At 49.6% G+C, this 19,471-nt stretch overlaps 1 protein-coding gene across 1 annotated transcript; it reads left to right on the forward strand.

Annotated features, from left to right (window-relative positions):
• The first annotated feature begins 2,517 nt into the window (after positions 1 to 2,517).
• On the forward strand, positions 2,518 to 19,180 carry LOC144256133 (aldehyde dehydrogenase, dimeric NADP-preferring-like). Its single transcript, XM_077801236.1, has 11 exons — positions 2,518 to 2,679; positions 3,647 to 3,878; positions 4,461 to 4,546; positions 4,832 to 5,040; positions 5,834 to 5,951; positions 6,225 to 6,366; positions 6,964 to 7,130; positions 7,540 to 7,639; positions 8,028 to 8,158; positions 18,570 to 18,648; positions 18,879 to 19,180. The coding sequence occupies exons 1-11, from the start codon at positions 2,518 to 2,520 to the stop codon at positions 19,178 to 19,180; spliced, it is 1,728 nt and encodes a 575-aa protein (XP_077657362.1).
• The last annotated feature ends 291 nt before the right edge of the window (positions 19,181 to 19,471 follow it).

Consider the following 19,471-nt stretch of genomic DNA (forward strand, 5'->3'; position numbering starts at 1 on the left):
AGAGCTGGGTGGGCTGTCAGGGCTCGTCACTCCCCTGGAAGCAGTGGGGCTGACAGAGATGGATGTGTGTTCAAATCCTGACCTTGGTAATTGCCAACTGTGACACCAAAGACAGAGCACTGAACAGTTTTCAGCTTCACTCTCCTCATCTGTGAGACAAACCCATAGCTGTTCCTTCTTCGTGGGCTCTTTACTACGGAGCGTGGTGGTGATTAAGGGAAGGCTGGGTGGGGAGCCTAGATGAGGGATGCTAGGGCAAAGTCAAAGTCAGCACAGGTGAGGGTAGTGTGTTTGGGGAATGCTGGAGGACACGGTGTCACCCAGATGGTGGGCTGGCTCTGGGAGAAGGATCCCAGTTTGCCACAAAAGACATTCCTATCTGGGTGCCGAGCACTTGACAGGTGCTTTGTATCTGGGAAGCAGTTCTGTGGTCATCCCTGGCTGCTCACAAATGAGGCCCACATGCTTCTGAGTGGTGACTCTGGGGCATGAGCCCAATACCATCCTACTCATCCCCAGGCTCTTCTCCTGGTCTTAGTGGCTAGTGGCTGGTTCAACCATCCAAGGCTGAGGAGGGAGCTGTACGGGTAGAGTCAGGTTCAGCAGGAGGATCCTGCCCTACAGGCAGGTAGAGCCAAGAGGTCTCAGTAAAGAGGCTTCCCCAGCCTCCTGCCAAATCATAGGGAGCGAGCAGTAGCATGTTCAGGCCTGTGGTGTCCTGGAGATCAGCAGGGTCCCTCTTCCCTGAGCAGAAAGCCTGGGACTGGACCTGGGGCTGGGGTCAGCACCTCATGGGGAAGGGAAGTGGTGGAAGGAATCAGGAACAAAAATTCAAGCAGAATCCTGTATCTATATCTAATATGATTAAGTATTATGTGCGTGTGATATGCAGTGATTTTTTTTTTTGCTTTTAGTTTTGCAAGATGGAAATTCCCCTCCCTCCACCATGCTGCCCAATGTTAGGCAATGTTTGTGGGTGGATTAAATATCTCTGAAAGGAAAGCAAGGAACTGGTAATAGTGGCCACCTCTGGGGTGGGACCTGACAGCTGGTAGAAAAGGGACGAGAGAGACACTTTCCTGTGTGACCTTTTTGTCTCTTCTAAATTTTGAATGAACATGTATGCCTATTCAAAAATGTAACCAAACATTTAAAAATATGAGCTCATCGCAAAAAAAAAAAAAAAAAAGGTTACACTAGAGAAGAAACAGAGATCACTGGAGCAGTGGCACAGGGGTCTAGCTCAGTGGTAGAGAGTGTTTAGCATGTGGGAAGCCCTGGGTTCCGATCCCCAAAACGAGAAAGAGAGAAGGGAGAGAAAGAAAGAAAACAATAAAAGAGAAAGAAAAGAAAACAAAGATCACCAAATACTACCTCCATCCAATGCTCCCCCCATGATGAGGCTATCTTTCTGGTCTTCTCTTGTATGCCTGCAAAAGTGCATGTACACCACACATGCAAGCCTAGCACTCCTGTTATTTCATAACCTGTTCCTTGTCCCTAGAACCTGGGACACATCTGGCACACACAGAGCCCTTATTAATATGCTGAGTAACTTTATTTCATTCCTAAATACTGCCCAATAACCACCACATGAATGCAGCATAGTTCATTTGAACTGCCTCCTGCCTTAGGGCCTTTAGAGTGTCTTCAGTATTTATTCTATACAAACTGTGATGACTTCAGTGACTGCTTAGGAATGTAGTAATTACTATAAATTTCTGAATATAGACCTTTTGTGCAGGTAAAATACCTTTGGAAGCCTTTTGCTAGATATTGCCCACTTGCCCTCAGAAGAACCAGTCCAATTTGCCAAGATGGTTTCTTGAACAAGTAACAGGAATTACCTCCATATTTCTGCATAGAAACCTGAAAGCCTGCGAGTTCCTTGCTGCCATTGATCTGTGTCTCCCAGGCTTAGCATGCACTGATTTAACGACTTATGCCTGCTCTAGCTCTTGACCAGTCACCACCAGAGAGGGTTTGCAGGTATCTTGATGCTAGTTTTTCTTTAATCAACCTGAGCGTGGACTCTTGACCAATGTTCATCCAATCTAATCTGGAAAGTGTGTTACAGTTCCTGGAATGTTTGCCTGGGGGTGTGTCACCAGCTTTGCAAGCAGGTAGAGGCGGGAGTGGGACACCAGAGATGCCAGGAAGAGTCCTGTCCCCAGCACACTGCCAAGAAAGAACCCACTATGAGCAATTATGCTTAAGATCAGCATCAGGGCTTCCTCACCCTAATTGCGGATGTCAGTTTGCCCTGGGACATCTCAAAACACCAGAAGGATCCTGAAATTTGTGGTAGAAAAGGGGACCTCGCAGAAAAAATGACAATTTTCATGGATCCAGAGAAGATAACTCTCTTCCTATACTATTAAAACGGGGGAGGGGGGGGACAGTAAGCGTGAGCAAGTACACTGGTGTAGGTGCCGAGACGCAGCTCTGAGCCAAGGACGTGGCCTTCTTTCCAACCTCCTCCACCTTGCTGCAAGATCCCCTCTGTCCCTAGGTACCATGAGCAAGATCAGCGACGTGGTGAAGAGGGCCAGGGCCGCCTTCAACTCAGGCCTGACCCGCCCGCTGCAGTTCCGGATCCAGCAGCTGGAGGCGCTGCGGCGCATGATCCAGGAGCGCCAGGCGGACATCACCGAGGCTTTGGCCGCTGATCTGCACAAGGTGCTCGTGCTAGCAGGGCTGCAGGGCTGCGCGGGAGACCTCCACCAGAGTGGGGACAGTTATGGTTTGGTGTAGGGTATCGCTAGCGTGCATGGGGTTCTGTGCTCAACATTTTACAAAGGACCAGGCTCGGCCCCCAAAACCCTCCGTGAGTGTCATGGCCATATTATAGAAGGGGAAATGAGGCTTGGAAAGGTTTAGGAACGGCTTGGAGTCACCCCAGTTCATCAGCAGCCTGAGAGAAGAGAAAAGGTGCCTCTGCAGGGTGCAGATCTTTGGAGCTCACCCCTCTGCCATCTCAAGGCCTTCCCACCACCCTGTTCTGTAGTTTTAGAAGACGGCTCAGGACTATTCATCTTAAAACTAAAATGAGAAAACTCACTCTTGACCTCACAGCCAAAGCTCATATTTTCTGTCTGTGCCTCCCCTCTCCTCACTCTGTGCTGCCCGAGAAGCCCTCGGTCCCCGGCCTACTCCTTCTGTCACCTTGTCTCCTGGCTTCTCTTCTGACTCTCTTGGGAAGCCATCTCCCTGTCCCTATTTCTTCAGGGTGGTCTTAAGAGGGCTCCTTCCTAGGTTCAGGTCTTATTTTGACCCATAAACTTTCCCAGACCACACAACACATGGCTCAATTCCCCCTCTCCCCCCTACACACACCAACTCACTAATGACCCTCAAATCTGTCTCCTCCATCCAGGCCTGGCTTTTTCTTTCAGTCACCAGCCCTCTCCCTGCCAGAGCCCCCAATCCAGCAGAAGTTAGATCCACCACTCCTGTTAGACCCTCATCTCTGTTTCTCCCCCAACCCCCATGTACTCTCTCTTCCTGGTCCCCCACCTGGGCTGGGGAACCCATGGTGTACAACTCCCATTGCCCTGGCAGCTAAGGACTGGGAATGCCTAGCTTGCACTCCCAGAAGCTTGGCCTTGCTTCTGGGCTAGGAGCTTACATGGTGTCTTCACCACAGAATGAATGGACCGCCTACCGTGAGGAGGTGGGGTATGTTCTGGAGGAGATTGAGTATATGATCAAGAATCTCCATGAGTGGGTCAAGGATGAGCCTGTGGAGAAGACTCCTGAGACCCAGCAGGATGAGTCCTACATCCACTCAGAGCCCCTGGGAGTGGTCCTCATCATCGGCACCTGGAACTACCCCTTCAACCTCGTTATCCAGCCCATGGCGGGCGCCATTGCTGCAGGTACTAGAGGCTCCGTTCCAGGAGGGGCTCAGGCCTGGGGGAAAGAGGAGACCTGGTGGCAGACAGTGGTTTGATGTGACTTTCACAGGAGGCTGTGGAGACAAAACCATTTAGTTTAGGCCTCCAGGTACCTGCATCCGAGGCCGGTCAGATGCAGACGACCACGAGAACAGCTTCCACCTGCCCATGTGTGTGGGTGGCTAGGGTAGCTCTCAGCTAAATCCACCAGGAGGGGCTAACACTACTCTCCCAACCAGCCCAAGAGCATCTCCCTCTCCTTTGTCCTTTCCTCTTTCCCAGCCTCCCAGCAATTGCAGAAGAGAAGGTGCTGCAGTTCTAGCCAGCATGAGCCTATGTGTGCACCTGTGTGCCTGTGTTTGTTCCTGTGGCATCTGCTCATGCGTGCTCCTCAGCCTATGCCTTGTGTGTATTGCAAGTTTATGTGCTTGTGCATGTGCCTACAAGTCTTCCCTCCACGCCTCTGAGGACATGGATGTTGGAAGGAAGGCTCCAGGGTTGGTCAATAGGAGAGAAGAGCATTTGGGGTGGCCTGGTGTGGCGCTAAGTCTGTTTACTTTGCAGGGAATGCAGTGGTTCTCAAACCCTCAGAGCTGAGTGAGAACATGGCAAACCTGCTTGCCACCATCCTCCCTCAGTACTTAGATAAGGTAAGGGACCCTCCAGGCCTCAAAGATAACTGTTTGAGGTCAGGTCTTTGGGGCTTGAGCAAGCCTCAGGTTGGGGAATGATAGATCCCAGGAGCTTCCCTCTCCTGTTGGGATGAACAGAAAGTCTCTGAGCCTTAATCGGGGAGCTCTACTTGCCAGTGGCCAGCCAGGGTGGGGTGCTGAGTTGCTGGGCCACAGGACCACTGGTCTCAGCCACGGCCTTACATGCAGGGGTGAGGAGGGAGCTGGTCTTGGCTGAGCCTTTCTTCTCTCCTTGCATGAAAGGACCTGTACCCAGTGATCAATGGGGGTGTCCCTGAGACCACAGAGGTGCTCAAAGAGAGATTTGACTACATCTTCTACACGGGCAGCATGGGCGTAGGGAAGATTGTTATGACGGCTGCTGCCAAGCACCTGACTCCTGTCACACTGGAACTGGGAGGAAAGAGCCCCTGCTATGTGGACAAGGACTGCAATCTGGATGTGGCCTGCCGGTGAGGAGGCCATTCCTTCTGCTGTCTCTAGCACACCCAGGCTGCAGGCTAAGCACTGCAGTTCTGCTCTGAATAGTACAAATGGGCCCTTTCCCCACTGGGCCTGCAGTCCTCAGCAGGAGCTCAGGGGGGGTAGTAGAAGCTGGAAAGGAACCTCATTCACAGAAAAGGTGCATTGAGTCCAGGAAGGCTTCCTAGAGGAAGAGAGTTCTAGGCAGAGCTCTGACCACTCTGTGGACATCACAGGGAAGGCAATGGTCCAAGCAGAGACTGCAAGAAAAATAAGTGTGGGGTGTTCAGGGCTCAAAGAAGTTGGCCCTGACCAGCTCTCTGCCATAATTGAGCTGATAATCTGGAGATCGTGACCCATGAGAAGAACGGCTGACACTCATTGTCCAAGGCAGGACTCATATCCTGACCTTCCGACCTGAGCCAGGGCTCTGGCCACCTCTGTGCACCACATATGTGGTCCTTGGAGATGGGGTGGGGGGTGCAAGTAGAGGTAACACCTGGCCACAAAGGCTGATCATAGAGGCACAAAGCCCACCAACCCCAGATATCCCCCAGAAATTCCCCACCTGCCACCAATGAGTTTAGCACCCATTGGCTCCAGAAGGCGCTCCCAGCCCAGTGTCCAGAAGTGCATGGGCTGCTTAGAAAGACTCACTGTGACCACTCCACAGCCTGTGGCTAAGCCCACTATGCCTTGACCCTGAGCACACGGAATAAGGCCTGCGTTCTTGGGAATCTTCCCATGGCCTGCGGGACATAATCCACCCTGGAATTTTCACAGACGCATCGCCTGGGGGAAATTCATGAACAGCGGCCAGACCTGTGTGGCCCCAGATTACATCCTTTGTGACCCCTCAATCCAGCACCAAATCGTGGAGAAACTAAAGAAGTCTCTGAAAGTGAGTATGGGGCCCTGGAGCCTGAGCGTGGGAGCTGGGAGGCAAGAGGTGGGCATGACACCAGGAATGACTTCTCGAAATCGTTCCTTTCTTCTGATCATACAAGGAATACACACACACAATAGAGACCATTTCAGAAAGTTTAAAAAGCATAAAAAAAAAAAAACCTCTGCACCCAGAATCCCATCACCCAGTCTGCTGACATGTGGCATGGAAGCCTTTGACTATGACCAGGGCCTTTGTCCTTCCCTGAAGCCTCCCATCTCTTCTCAGGAGTTCTATGGGGAAGATGCCAAGAAGTCACGTGACTATGGAAGGATCATTAATGCCCGGCACTTCCAGAGGGTGATGGGGCTAATTGAGGGCCAGAAAGTGGCCCATGGAGGCACTGGAGATATGGCCTCCCGCTACATAGGTGTGTATGGTCCTCCAAGGTTGCCACCAAGTTCACAGAAAGCAGCTCAGATACTTGACCACCAGGCAGAGCCCTCTGATGAGCATAGATTATTCTCACCAATGGGCTTGGGGAGACGCTGGGGCCCTTAGTAGGCAAGGCTGACCATGCCTCCCAAGAAGCCCCATTCCAGCCCCAGAAGCCCATCTCCCACAAGACCAGAGAGAGGGGCTTCAGCTCCCTCTTAACTCGGCACGCCAGTCGATGATGGGGACAGTGGAGGTCATAATAAGAACCCCTGGTGCCTAGGATTGGGTCACCAGATGAGATCCATTTGGACCCCAATTTGTTGAAGAGACAGAAGGAGATACTTGTATCCTTCCAGCTGCTGTGCCTGCCCCATTACTCCCATGTAGGTTAATTCAGAATAGCCCAACGGTCTGCCATGATGGACCCCAGGAGGTGCCTGGATCATGGGGAGAGCTCTTCAGCATCTCATCCGTCCCCCTCCCTAACACTGGGCAGCATCCTCTGGGAAAGAATAGAAGCAGGAGTCAGACATGCTGGCTGGGTGGAAGGGGGTTCTCAGCACTAACTCTGGCTCCTCTCCCACCTCAGCCCCCACCATCCTCACAGATGTGGACCCCCAGTCCCAGGTGATGCAAGAGGAAATCTTTGGACCAGTGATGCCCATCGTGTGTGTGCGCAGCCTGGAGGAAGCCATCCAGTTCATCAACCAGCGTGAGAAGCCCCTGGCTCTCTATGTCTTCTCCAACAGTAACAATGTGAGCCGATGGTCCTCCAACCTGGGTCCTGGGGCTTCTGGGCACAGCCGTCACATCAAGTAGGATCCAGGGATCCACCGGCCTGAATTCAAATTATAGCTTCCTAGTTCATTGACTGTGTGACATTGGGCAAGACATTAGACCTTCTGAACCTCTTTAGCCTTGTCTTTAAGAAGTATCTAAGAAGACAGTAGCATCACCTGGTCATCGGAGCTGTTGTTCATACTATCTCCCCAGGTGGTACTGAGGGCCATGTGATTCTTGGGAAGGGCTGATGAGATAGCAGGTAGCTGTGCCTCTGCTGCCTCTGACCTTGTGGCTCCAGAACATGGCTGAGACAGAACAGGAAGGGAAGCACTCTGCATCCTCTCAGCAGGAGTGGATAATCAGCAGCTTGGTCCTCAAACAGGTGATCAAGAAGATGATCTCAGAGACATCAAGTGGCGGGGTGACGGCCAACGACGTCATCGTACACATCACTGTGCACTCTCTGCCCTTCGGGGGTGTGGGTGAGTCTAGGACTGGCTCTCAGCCCACCTGCTTCCCCCCTGCCCAGGGTTCCCACAGGGCCAGGCAGACCATCAGCAGCCAGGAGCCATAGATTCCCACTTCCCTCTCCTATTTGGCCCTCTGACTTTAGCCTTGGAGCACTAATGCATCCCTAGTGCACTAATCTGTTCCATGAAGACCCCAAGTCAAGGGTCTTAACCTCTTTTAGTGGCATAGTTGGCCCAGTTTGGACTCTTCCTAGGCACTCTCTATATTGTCCCCAGCATGGATGCCCAGGAAGAAATCCTAAGGATTATTCACCTGTAGGAGGCTCGGAAAAGGGGCCCTAGAGGCTTGTAGGCACAACTTGGGGGTGGAATCCTGGCTCTGAGCAAGCTCCTCCCACAGGGCACAGTGGTATGGGGGCCTACCACGGCAGGAAGAGCTTCGAGACCTTCTCCCACCGCCGTTCTTGCCTGGTGAGGTCTTTACTGAATGACGATGCCCACAAGGCCAGGTACCCGCCAAGCCCAGCCAAGGTGAGAGGTGGAGAGTGGGGCTGCCAGGGGAAGCAGGCTGTGCCAGACAGGGCGAGGGCTTGGTCCTTACGGCCCCCACTTGTCCTTCCTTATAGATGCCCTGGCACTGAAGAGGGCCACTGCACTTGGCCTATCTGTGCCGTGCTGCCACCAGAGGATGAGACACCCTAGCTTGCTCTCCTACTCCTGGAGCTCCTGACTCTGGCCTCTTGCTTCTCTGCTCTCATAGGCAAGCCCCCAACTCCCAGATGGACCCCAGGTCCCAGCACTCCAAGACCCTTCCCCTTGCAGGACACATAGGGACCAATAAAGGTTTCTGAACGGAAAGTCATGCTGGTAATGCTTCTTTTGCATCCTGCACCCACTCGCCCTGTCCCACCTGATCCCACTGCCTCTTGAGACTTGGTCATTCCAGTGAACCAGTGAACCCCTCCCCACAGCCTCACATCAATCCCCAGGGTCTTGAGGCAGGAGGTCATGGTGTTTGGGGGTGGGTTATTTCACTCAGACGTTGGGGTGTCAGCCCCATTCCTGATGTGCCCATCGGTGGAGAAAATAAGGAGGCTGAGCCTTGACAACTAGGGGCTCCAAAACCAGAGACCAGCGCACTCTTCTGAGAAATGGATGTGACTCCATTTTTTAAAATAAATAACAGCAGCTTCTACCCCAAGGCCTGTCCTAAGGAAGGGGGCGTGACCCTTGTTCTTGGAAAAACCCACAGAGCACTCCTAGGCACACACCCACCCTGCTGAGTTGTTTGTAAATAACAGGAGAGGTCTGCGGCCAACAGGTGTCCCTGACTCAGTCAGGCTAGGTGAGGACCCATAGCAACCCCCTAGCAGCCACCAATCAGCATGAGACAGGGAAATACCTGGGATGCCAGATGACCCCCCCCCCCCCCCCCCCCGGTAGTTTATGGTGGTTGATAATGTTAGTCAGTGGTGGCAACTTGGTGGTGACTTAGAACAAAGCAGCCCGCGCGGGAAAGGAACATCAATCAGGTGCTGGTGGAAACGCCTGTCAATCAGTGATCTCCTGACTATCGCCTGTCAATCAGCAGGACCCCCTGGCCAATCCTGGAGTTTAGCCAACTCCCCCAACCAACTCCAAGGGGACAAAGGACCCTAAAAACACCTTTTCCTGTCCCAAGCCCTTCCCTTCCTGCTGTAAGCCCCATAAAAGTCCAGTCTGGTCGAGCTTCCACAGGGTTTCTCCTCAGACCCTTCCCCTGTCCACTCTGTGGGTCTGATCGAGTTCTGCCCGGGAGTGATATCTCAATAAAGCCTGTTCAGTGGCCCTTTTAAATCTGCCTCCTTTGGTCGTTGCCCGCCTCGCCTGATCTGACAGATAACATGTTGGGAAACCATGTAGTTCAGCACGTACACCCCTCGTGGCCTAAACCAATCAGTTCAAAGGAATCCCCCTCTTGTACTAACCAATCACCCCTACCCAACTTGTTCCCTCCAGTGAATGTGCTAATCAATGCTAAGAGTTGTTGTTTGACTTTCCCACGGTATGGGATGATTTGCTGTGTGTGATGTTGTGACGCATAGAGTATCCCCCCCAAACCTATAAAATCTCACTGAACAAAGGACCGGGACTCACTCTCTGGGACTGCTGCCTACAGAACGGTTGTGAGTCCAGGCTCGAGCTTACAACAAAGACTCTTGTGTGATTGCATCGGATTCGGCTCCTGGAGGTCTATTGGGGTCCCACGAATCTGACATTACACTTCTTAAACCTGATTTGGCATCTAGGGAAGGGGGTCCCTCATGAAACAACACAGTGGTCAACAGGGAGCCCCCTTGGTGATGTCGAAGTGATGCTTATTGGGGCAGAAAGACAAAGTCAGGGTTTTTGTTACACAGTAGCTCACCCCAGGTTCCATCCTTAGGGTCCTGGGGAATCAGAGTCCATGGAGAAAAGACTAAAGGGGGATGAAGGTCTGAAAGTCAGATCAGAGCAAGAGTCAAGTATCAGCCCCTCCTGGGCCAGGTAGATGAGTTGGGCAGGTAAGGCAGTAACCTATGAGGCTGGACCTTCTGTGGCAGACCCTCCTGGTATCACGGAAGCCAGTCCCTCCTTCAAACTGGTAAGAATGACTGTGACTGAGCTGTCACCCTGAAGGCACTGCAGCACTATGCTGCCATCCCTCCTGTGACTACACCAGTCATTGCTGCTCCCAAGACAATCCAACCCTGTGCCTGGCCCACATCCAGTCCCCCGAAGCCAGAATTAGGCAGATAAGCAAGGGTCAGATCCAGAGAATGGAGGAATTGAAATGTTAATTTCATAAGAGCCCTTCCCTTTTCCAACCTGTTGCTAAGGTAACCAGTCTCAGAGATTGTCCTTCCCTACAGGGAGTTATTAATTACACCCCCTTCCTGCCCAGGTCACGCCAACTTGGCCCCTCCAGCCCTTCTGCTTCTCAACTTGTGGCCATCCCACCCAGCATCTCCATGTATGCAGAAGGAGAGAGATAAGGGAAAGAGAGCAGGAGAATAAAGGAGGCCTAGGACAGATAAAAAGGCAAAACACCCTCCCTTCTTGGGATTCCAGGATACCAGCTATGGTGGTTACCCCTTTTTGAATAAACTGTGCTTTATATACTTGCCTCTGTGTGCTTCTCTAATGTTACACTTCAACATGTGAGGGAGCAGAATGTCACCAGTAACCGGTGGTATTATCCCCATCTCCCTGTTTGCCCAGTGTATCAACAACCCCCATTGATACTGAACCAGACCCACTTTGCCTGCTGCATGGTGTGCCAATCACCAAGACCACCGTATTGCAAAGCAGTTTATTCACAAGGTGGCTGAGAGTGGAAGGGGAGACCCTGTCATAGGACAGGGTGTAAGGTCAGGCAGCAGCAGCGACCAAAAAGCCACTGAACAGGGCTTTATTGAGATTTCACTCCCAGGTGGAACTCTCAGACCCGCAGAGTAAGAAGAGGGTCTGAGGAGAAACGGCGCCGGGGCTCTACCCGACTGGAATTTTTATTGGGCATAGGGCAGGAAGGGAGGGCTTGGGCCAGGAAAGGGAGTTTTTGGAGTCCCTTGTCCCACTGGAGTTGATGGGGGGTGTGGGGGGGACTGCTGAGATCCAGGATTGGCCAGGAGTTCCCGCTGATTGACAGGCTGTTCCATCAGTGCCTGACCAGTGTTTCGAGCACACAGGCTGCTTGGTGCTTTGTTCCTAAGTCACTGGCATCGACCTGACACAGGGTATGAGGACACTTATGGAATAAGAAAGAAAGGAGATTTAGGCACAGGGAAAGGCATTTGTGGTGAAAAAGTCAGTGGTTTTGCTACAGGGGTCGCTTTATTGTAACAGGTCCACTTCATATTTTAAATGTAACCTTGCTGCTCAGCCACGGGCAACTTTAAAGGAACACGTTTTTGCTCCCTGTTCTCCCTCTTTCCCTCCCAACCCTGAGGGGAACAATATGAATGTTCTTCCTGTCCTGAGCCAAGTTATCTGCCCTTCTACAAGAATAATAAAACTCTGGATCTACAAATTGGAACTACAGCTCTTTCAAGGATATAAGTTAAACATTAATTAGCTCTAACACTAATGATATGTGGGAAAACTGCCCTCTTTTAAAGCCCTCTGTCCCCACAGGCAGTCAGCTGTGTGAACATGAGTTCTTTGTCTTTCTCCTTCACCAGAAAGGCAATAAATCCTCTTTTTCCCTTTTTCTCAAAACTTTGTCCTTGTTACCGGATGGGCATCTGGGACAAGGACCAAGCTTTTGGTTTCAGTCTGTGCACATATAATCAAATTCCTTGGCTCTTCATGGCACTCATGTTCTTGAAAATGACAGCATTAGCATGGTGTGAGAATAGAGTTTTCAGCCCCCTGATTTCAAAAGTTCACCAATTGGACACTTGTGCAAACCCAAGTGAAGAGTCAGGGATTGGGACAAAAGCAACCTGCAAGTCCTGAAAAGTAACCTAAGCAATCACCATACCCCACAGGTCAGAAGTGTTATCTACAGCAAAGCTAGTGGGAAACAAAAAACATAGTTCTCAGCTGTGCAACTTCAAAAATGAGTGCTTTTAAAAGTCAACTAAAAGCAAGTGAAGTTCGAGGATTTGTTTAGTTATCCCTTGGTTGCACTGCTTGGGTGTCCCATAGTCTCCTGGCCACCTTCAGCTGCTGCACCTGCTACTGGAGTTGTAGGGCAAAGAATTTGGCTTCAGGGGTCCCAACAGACAATTCTGCCATCCATCCTAAAATGCTCTTTGAAGGCACAAACAATGGTGTTTGGATCGGCTTGTCTGCTGCTTTGATACCGCCAGTTCTCAGTGACGGTTACCAGTTACGAGTTCTGCTTCCTCAAATGTTGAATTTTGAAAAATGTTGAATTTTGAGCATTAGAGAAGCACCAAGGCAAGTGTATAAAGCAGGTTTTGTTTAAAAATAGTAACACAGACTTCTTCCAAAAGGGAGAAGGTGGGGCATAGCTGGTATCCTGGTATCCCAAGAAGTGAGAGCATCCTACACTTTTTATATATTTTAAACTTCCTTTGTTCTCTTGCTCTCTTCCCCCTAATCTCTCTCCTTCCTGTGTAGTGACTAGGCCCAGGAGATGCCAGAGGGATGGTCAAAAGGTAAGAAGCAAGTGGGCTGGAAGAGCCAAGGTGGACTGATGGGGCAGGAAGAGAGTGGCAGCCCAAGGGGGCATTCATTAGCTGCTCTCTGTTGGTTCAGGGATGCTTCATTAACATCCATCTGGGAGGTGCAGTTTAAGCAGGTAATCTTGGTTCTCACCATCTGCATGAGCTGGATTTAAAAAGAGCAGACTGTAACATAAAACTAAGAAAACAGCAGAAATCCTGCAACACACAGACATGAGTTTCTCAGATCAAGGGCAGGACAGCTCTGCGACCTTAAGGGTCAGCTTCCATACTGGACCATGCTGGAAAGAGCATGCACCTGGAATCTCTTTATTCTACCTGGGGGACACACACAAAGGAGTTTCGATGGAATGTTCTTCGCCAAATAAGGCAGGGGATAATATTTCGAAGGTGGAGTTTTGCTTTGTGATGCCTTGTGGTCAGCAGATTGATTGACATCTTGGCAAGTCACCCATCTCAGATGTTGTGTGGGATCACAGGCAGAGAAAGAGAAAAGGCACACCTGCGTCGCACAGCCCAATCAGCGCGCTACACCAGACCCGTCCCCTCATATCGCTCCAAGGTGCATAGCTCACACACAACACAGCCCTTGACACTTGGTAATCAAAGCACTCCTGAGGCATTAACATTCCAATCTCCCAAGGGCGGTCTCCAACTTCCCAGACCCAAATCTGCCTCCATTTTCTCAGTCCAACCCAATTGTCTATCTATCTACACTGATGGCCTGTCTTTAATTCTTGCTTCATTGTGACCAAAAGACTTGAGAAAAACAATTTGAGGAGGAAAAATTTATTTGGAAGCTCATAATTTCAGAGGTCTCTGTGCATAGATGGCCAACTCTGTTTCTCTGGGGTGGAGGGGAGGCAGAAAATCCTGACAGAAGAATGTAGGGGAAGGAAGGAGCTGGGAGCATGGCACCAGGAAGTGGGGTGGAGAGGGAGATTCTTCTCATCACCAACAAAATACATACCCCAATGACCCATCTCCTCCAACCACACTCTACCTGCCCACCATGACCACCAAATTAATCCCTATGGCGGATTAATTATCAGGGGACTACCATGCTGATTATGTCAAGGCTCTCATAACTCAATCACTTCACCTCTAAACTTTCTTTCATTGTCTCCGACATGAGTTTTGCGGGGACACCTAATATCTAAACCATAACAAGTGGTGAAGGGAGGAAAGGAATGTGAATCAACGTAGCTGTAATCCTGGGTTACTGGCATGAGCTCCCAGGTCATATATGGTAGAGAGCCAGAAGTATGCACAGTCAAGCAATCTTGGTCAAACTGAAGTCGAGTTGATCGTCATCTCAGGATTGGTCCAGAGGGGCCTTGTCAGCAGATAAGAAAGTCGTTGTTGCCTGGGGTGTAATTTCCACTCATCACAAGCTATTTGTCAATCAGATCTGTTCCCAGAATCCAAAGTGACTGTGGGTGAAAATGACTCAGAGCAAAGGAGACAGATGCAAAGTGCAAGCAGAGCTGCCAAATTTTTATCCTCATTTTCGTTACCCACTGCGCATCTTGGGGTCAAAGCAAAGACTCTGTGTTTTTAGCAGAGCAGACTCTAGGTCCTTGTAACACACTCTCAGCCACCTCTTCCCACCTCCTCCCAACATTCTCTTCTCTGATTTCCTGGATCCCACACACTTCAATTCTCCTCCCTCACAAGCTTCTGTTGCCAGATTAAAGTCTCCAGCCCTGACTCTGAGCTCCTGACTCTGAGACCCAACTTCCCTCCCTGGCATATGAACTTGGATTCTGAACAGGAACTTTATACTTACCTCCAAAAGAGAATTCTTCATTTTGCCAACATGGCACCATCCTTCAGAGAGCTGCTGAGTCATTCTTGCCTCACTGCTTTCCTTCATGACCAGGACCTCAGAAACTCTCAGGAAAGATGTGCCCTTCTCTGCATTTCCCCATCACGTCCTAGTCTGAGCACCATGCCATGCTTCCCAAGTGGACATCTTTGCTCTAGTCTTGCTCCCCTGTGATTTGCTCTTCACTGAGAATACAGATGAAACCCCTAAAACAAAACTCAGGCCATGACATCCTAAGGGCCAATTTTAAAAATTAAAAGTAACAAGCATAATCCTCCTGTTGAAAATAATGCAAGAGATCTCCCCGCCTTGTATTGGATCCATTACTTTGGAAAACTGTCTTTGCAAACACTTTCTCTTTGAAATGTGTGAACAGACCTTTTAGAAGCCAGAGAAGACTCTGGTTGGTTTAAGAGCCACTAATGTCTTTCTCTAGGGTCTGGGAGTCATCTCTTTAAAATGCAAATTTTGGAGACTGCAGGGAAAAGTCTTTGCTTAAAATGCAACCATTAAAGGAACTGGCCCCCATCTCCTAGCTCCTGTGGCAGGTGTCAAAAGAGGAAATTAAAGCAAAGGTAGTAAAGTTTAAAGGTCTTGGTTGGCTTTTATTTGCACTTCTAGAATCGGGCCACACCTCATTCTACAATATAGGGTTATAGAAGGGTTGGGAAAATTAGGCCCATTTTGATTGGTTACTCTGAATTTCCTGGTTTGTTTTAAAAAGTGGCGTGCTTCAGAGTTCAGTTTATTCATTTATTTTTACTGTGCTGGGGATTGAACCCAGGGTGCTCTACCACTGAGCTACATCCTCAGCCATTGTGAGGTTTTTAAATTTTATTTTGGCATATTCTGCGATATTGTGAGTTAGGACTACAACAGATGGATTTGGGAAGGGCGTGGGGGAGGATCCTAGGATTCAGCCCATATCAGTCAGGAGGAAGTATGTGTGACAAATGATGTTATGTCCTCTTACTTGAGGGCTAGTTATTTTTCACCTTGAAAACATATATGAAGGGGTTATAATTGATTGACTTATAAGGGGATACGCTTCCTTTCTATCTTTGCAAATTCTTAACAAATTGCTTTAATGCTTATTCAATAACTAAACTATTTTGCTGGGTTGGGAGATTGTGGTTTTAATTATATTTCCCCAATACCATTCAAGGAGTTCAGGGGATGCCACCCAAACATATATGCTAATTTGGCATACTGATTTGTTCAAACTAAGGGCCAGAACTATGGCTAGCACATAGTAGGTGCTTAATACATACCTGTGGAGTAAAGGAAGAAGTGAATGTGTTTAAATGGTATCACTAGTGGGGCTTTTTTGTTGTTGTTATTCTGATTCTCCTCTACCTCATGTCATCATCCTTTATGAAATTATGTAATTTTCAATGATGACAAGCTTCATATGAACCAGTTTTGTGGGATGAATCAACCCAGACGTTTTACTACTTATTTATTTTGTGTGTGGTGCTGGAGATTGAATCCAGGGCCTCACACAAACTAGGCAAGCACTTCTACCCCTGAGGTAAACCCCCAGCCCCAGCCTAGAAGTTTGGAGCTATATTAACAAAAAAGGCAACATCTTAATCTAAGATGATGTATCCTACTGTGTTGTAGGGACAAACGAGGCAAGGCACCGAAGATAGCAGGAAACAGTTTTATTTGGCTGCAGCCAGGTTCAGAGGGTACAGCCTTTGCTGTAATCAATCAATCCCCTGAACACCAAGTGCAGGGAGTTTCAGAGTTTTATACCCAGCATGTCAGGGGAGGGGCTCAGAAGTTCATAGTCTGCAGAAGTTCACATAAAAGCAGCTTTTTCTTTCACTGTTCTGGGCAAGTTAACTCTTCAAGGACAACACCTGAGAAGGGGAGAGCTTCTTCTCCCCTTTCTTTCCTCCCCTGCCAGCTGTTACCATGGAGCCCATTTGTAACTTATCTTTAAAACGTAGATATTTCTGTGAAGCCCAGCTCAAGGCCAGAGGCCTTGTTTGCACATTTCTTCAAAGTGCTATACTGGATACATTTGTGAAAAACTAGTAAGGGGGTGTCCAGCACCTGGAGTGCTGGTGTCTTCTCAGCCAGTGGCCAAGTAAACAGGGCGACATGAAAATAGGAAGTTTATCTACATTGGACTCTTTTGCTGACAGTCCTAAAATCAGCCATGGTGAAGTGGGCTTTTCTGTGGAGAAAGGGGGTGCCACTTCAATTGTCTTCCTCAGAGCCACTCAGGGCCCATCCAAGGTGAGAGACCCAGAGGCACCACCCTGATAAATGACACTTGCCCCCTAGTCGAATGGGAAGAAGGGGAAAGGCTCGGCTGGTATCTCTACCTTCTCTCCCCACCCTTACCCCCAACAGCGCTATACAGCAAGGACATAGACCCAGTGAAAGAGTAGGAAACTGAGGTTCAGGAAGTCATGCCACTTGGCCACCGTCTCACTGTGCTGGATACAGGGACCATGGCTCAGGAGCATCTGCTCTTTGCTGACACCTTGGTGGCTCCTCAACACTTCTGCCTGAAGAGCTGTTGATCCAACTGGAAATACTCACCCTGGAGAAGAGAAGGCTCAGGATTTCCAAGGGTGTCCTCGGCATGTTTCGTAGTATCTATGGGTAGTGATTATAGATGTCTCTCCTTCCCCTCCTCGCCTCCTCCCTCTTCTCTTCCTCTTCTTTTCCTCCTTTTCTTTCTCTTTTCCTATTGATCATTAGTTTTATAACACAATTTATACTATAAACTCTTTTAGTCAAAAAGTTTCAAACCTAACCTGTTCTCCACTAATCCCTACTTCCAAAGTAGATTTGAACATAAAACAATTAAAGAGAAAAAAAAAATACACTTGGCCTACCCTCCCCCCAGTACCCTGATTCAAACTACTCTTTGTTTTTTCTATTACATGGTTAAGGAATGGGCTAAAAAGCTATGTGCACAATTAGGACTCAACCCTTTTAAACAATGGCCATCAACCAAACATAAATGGCCAAGAATTGTCATAATCTGTGAGTCCCCAGGGAAAGCAGGTGACATTCCTGGATTGCCCATCACAGTCCATGACACGCTATGCCTAGTGCACGGGAGGATACCATCATCCCAATTCATAGCCCAGGATCCACAACCTCAGCAAATCATTCTACTGTTCCATTGTTGCTTTTAGTGTTTAGATTCTCAGATTAAAACTTTTTTTGTTTTTGTTTTTGTAATCATAGTCTCTTCCAATTTACAAACTAAAAAGCAAAGTTTCCCTCCATCGGAGGCTTCCATCTTTGTTACATTCTGCTAGTACCCTTTATCTTTTGTTGTTATAGAACAGAAAGGAAGATTTTATTTGTTCACTCAACAAAAGTTTGTTGGGTGGACTGTTCCAGGTACTGGGGATGGCAAACAAGCTATCATTTTGAGGACCTTATCGTTTAGTCAGGATAGGCTAAGTTACACTGTCATAACAAGTTCAACTTAGAATATTTGTGGTTAACACAGTAGTGTTTGCAATCAATAGAGGGCTCTTTAGATCATAAAAAAAAATGAAGCCTAGTTCCTATGGTGTTACCAGCTCTCAGCTGCAAATGTTGGCCCCTCTCAGTGTTACCAGCTGTCAGGTTACCAGATCTTAGAGCTACCAGCTCAGCTGAGGGCTACTCCACTCAGTTCAAGGTGTAAATCATAAAGAGGCAAAGCAATACCATGCAAATGAGACTTTTGGGGGGGCTCATTCTGCAGAACGATAGTGCAGTGTGTGGGCTCTCTCTCGTCCAACGAGGAGGTCCACAGAACCGGGCAGAGGAGTGTGTAGCTGTGGAGTCACTAATCAAGACTTCCAGAGACCAAGCAGGAAGCAGGGCTGATTCTATTGCACAGTTACCATGTATATCTACTCAGGCAGCAGCTAAGCAGGTTACAGGCAGCCACAGTGCAATTTCTGGCCAATTCCCCTTGCAGCAACCAATTGAGGAGTGCACCATGGAGCAAGCGCAGGGACTGCAACAGGTGGCCTCACGCCCAGGGCTGTGCCTACAGGGTAAGCGGTTTGCCGCGCACACACCTAGCACTTAGCATGGGGGAGTGGCCTGCCACACAGACACCCTTAACGTATGCCATATATGCAGTACTCCATGCACTTCTCCCCACAGTGCAGAAATTCTGCAAACAATAGCTGACTGTGTCTTCGAGAGCCTGCCCCTTCATGCTAGTTCAGCTCTTTGCTTTCAGTTGTCATGAGATGGTGAAGGAGCTCCCTGTCACCACCAGGAGGCCAATCAAAGATGCCCTGGCAAGCCTTGAGGACCACCATCCACACTGGGTCTGGCAGCAGCAGCTGGGAGCAGGAGAGAAACAGCAGTAGCTGTCAGCGCACTGGAAGTCACAGGGGAAGTGTCATGGTGGTGGCAGCAGCTGTGGTGGTCAGAGCAGACACAGCCAGGACAGTGCTGCTGCCTCAGCCTCAGCAGCAGCCTCTCTCTGGTGCCCAGCGTCTCCAGCAAGGACAGGATGGGGAGATGGTGGCCTCCCCTGCAGCCTCTTGCCCTATCTGGGTCCTGAGTGATCAATGAACATCGCAGGTGGCAGCCAGATCCCCATCCCTGCCTGGTCCAGCAGACTGGTGTGGCCTTCTGGCTGCACTCTGGAACCACGGCAGCTGTCAGCCCAGGGGCTGGACACCAGGCAAAGGGGTGCATGCTCCCCCAGGCCCAGGCACCAACAACATCCTTTGGGGGAGACTCCGCCCTTCCTCCTCTCCTTCATCAGGAGGTCGGTGGAATTCTGCTTCACCAAGTCACCTAGAGGCTCCATCTCCATGCAGGGCTGGGTACTTCACCCAAACAAGGGAAGGAAGAATTTGA

This window comes from Urocitellus parryii, chromosome 7 (assembly GCF_045843805.1).
Source record: "Urocitellus parryii isolate mUroPar1 chromosome 7, mUroPar1.hap1, whole genome shotgun sequence".
In the NCBI taxonomy this organism is placed as follows: Eukaryota; Metazoa; Chordata; class Mammalia; order Rodentia; family Sciuridae; genus Urocitellus; species Urocitellus parryii.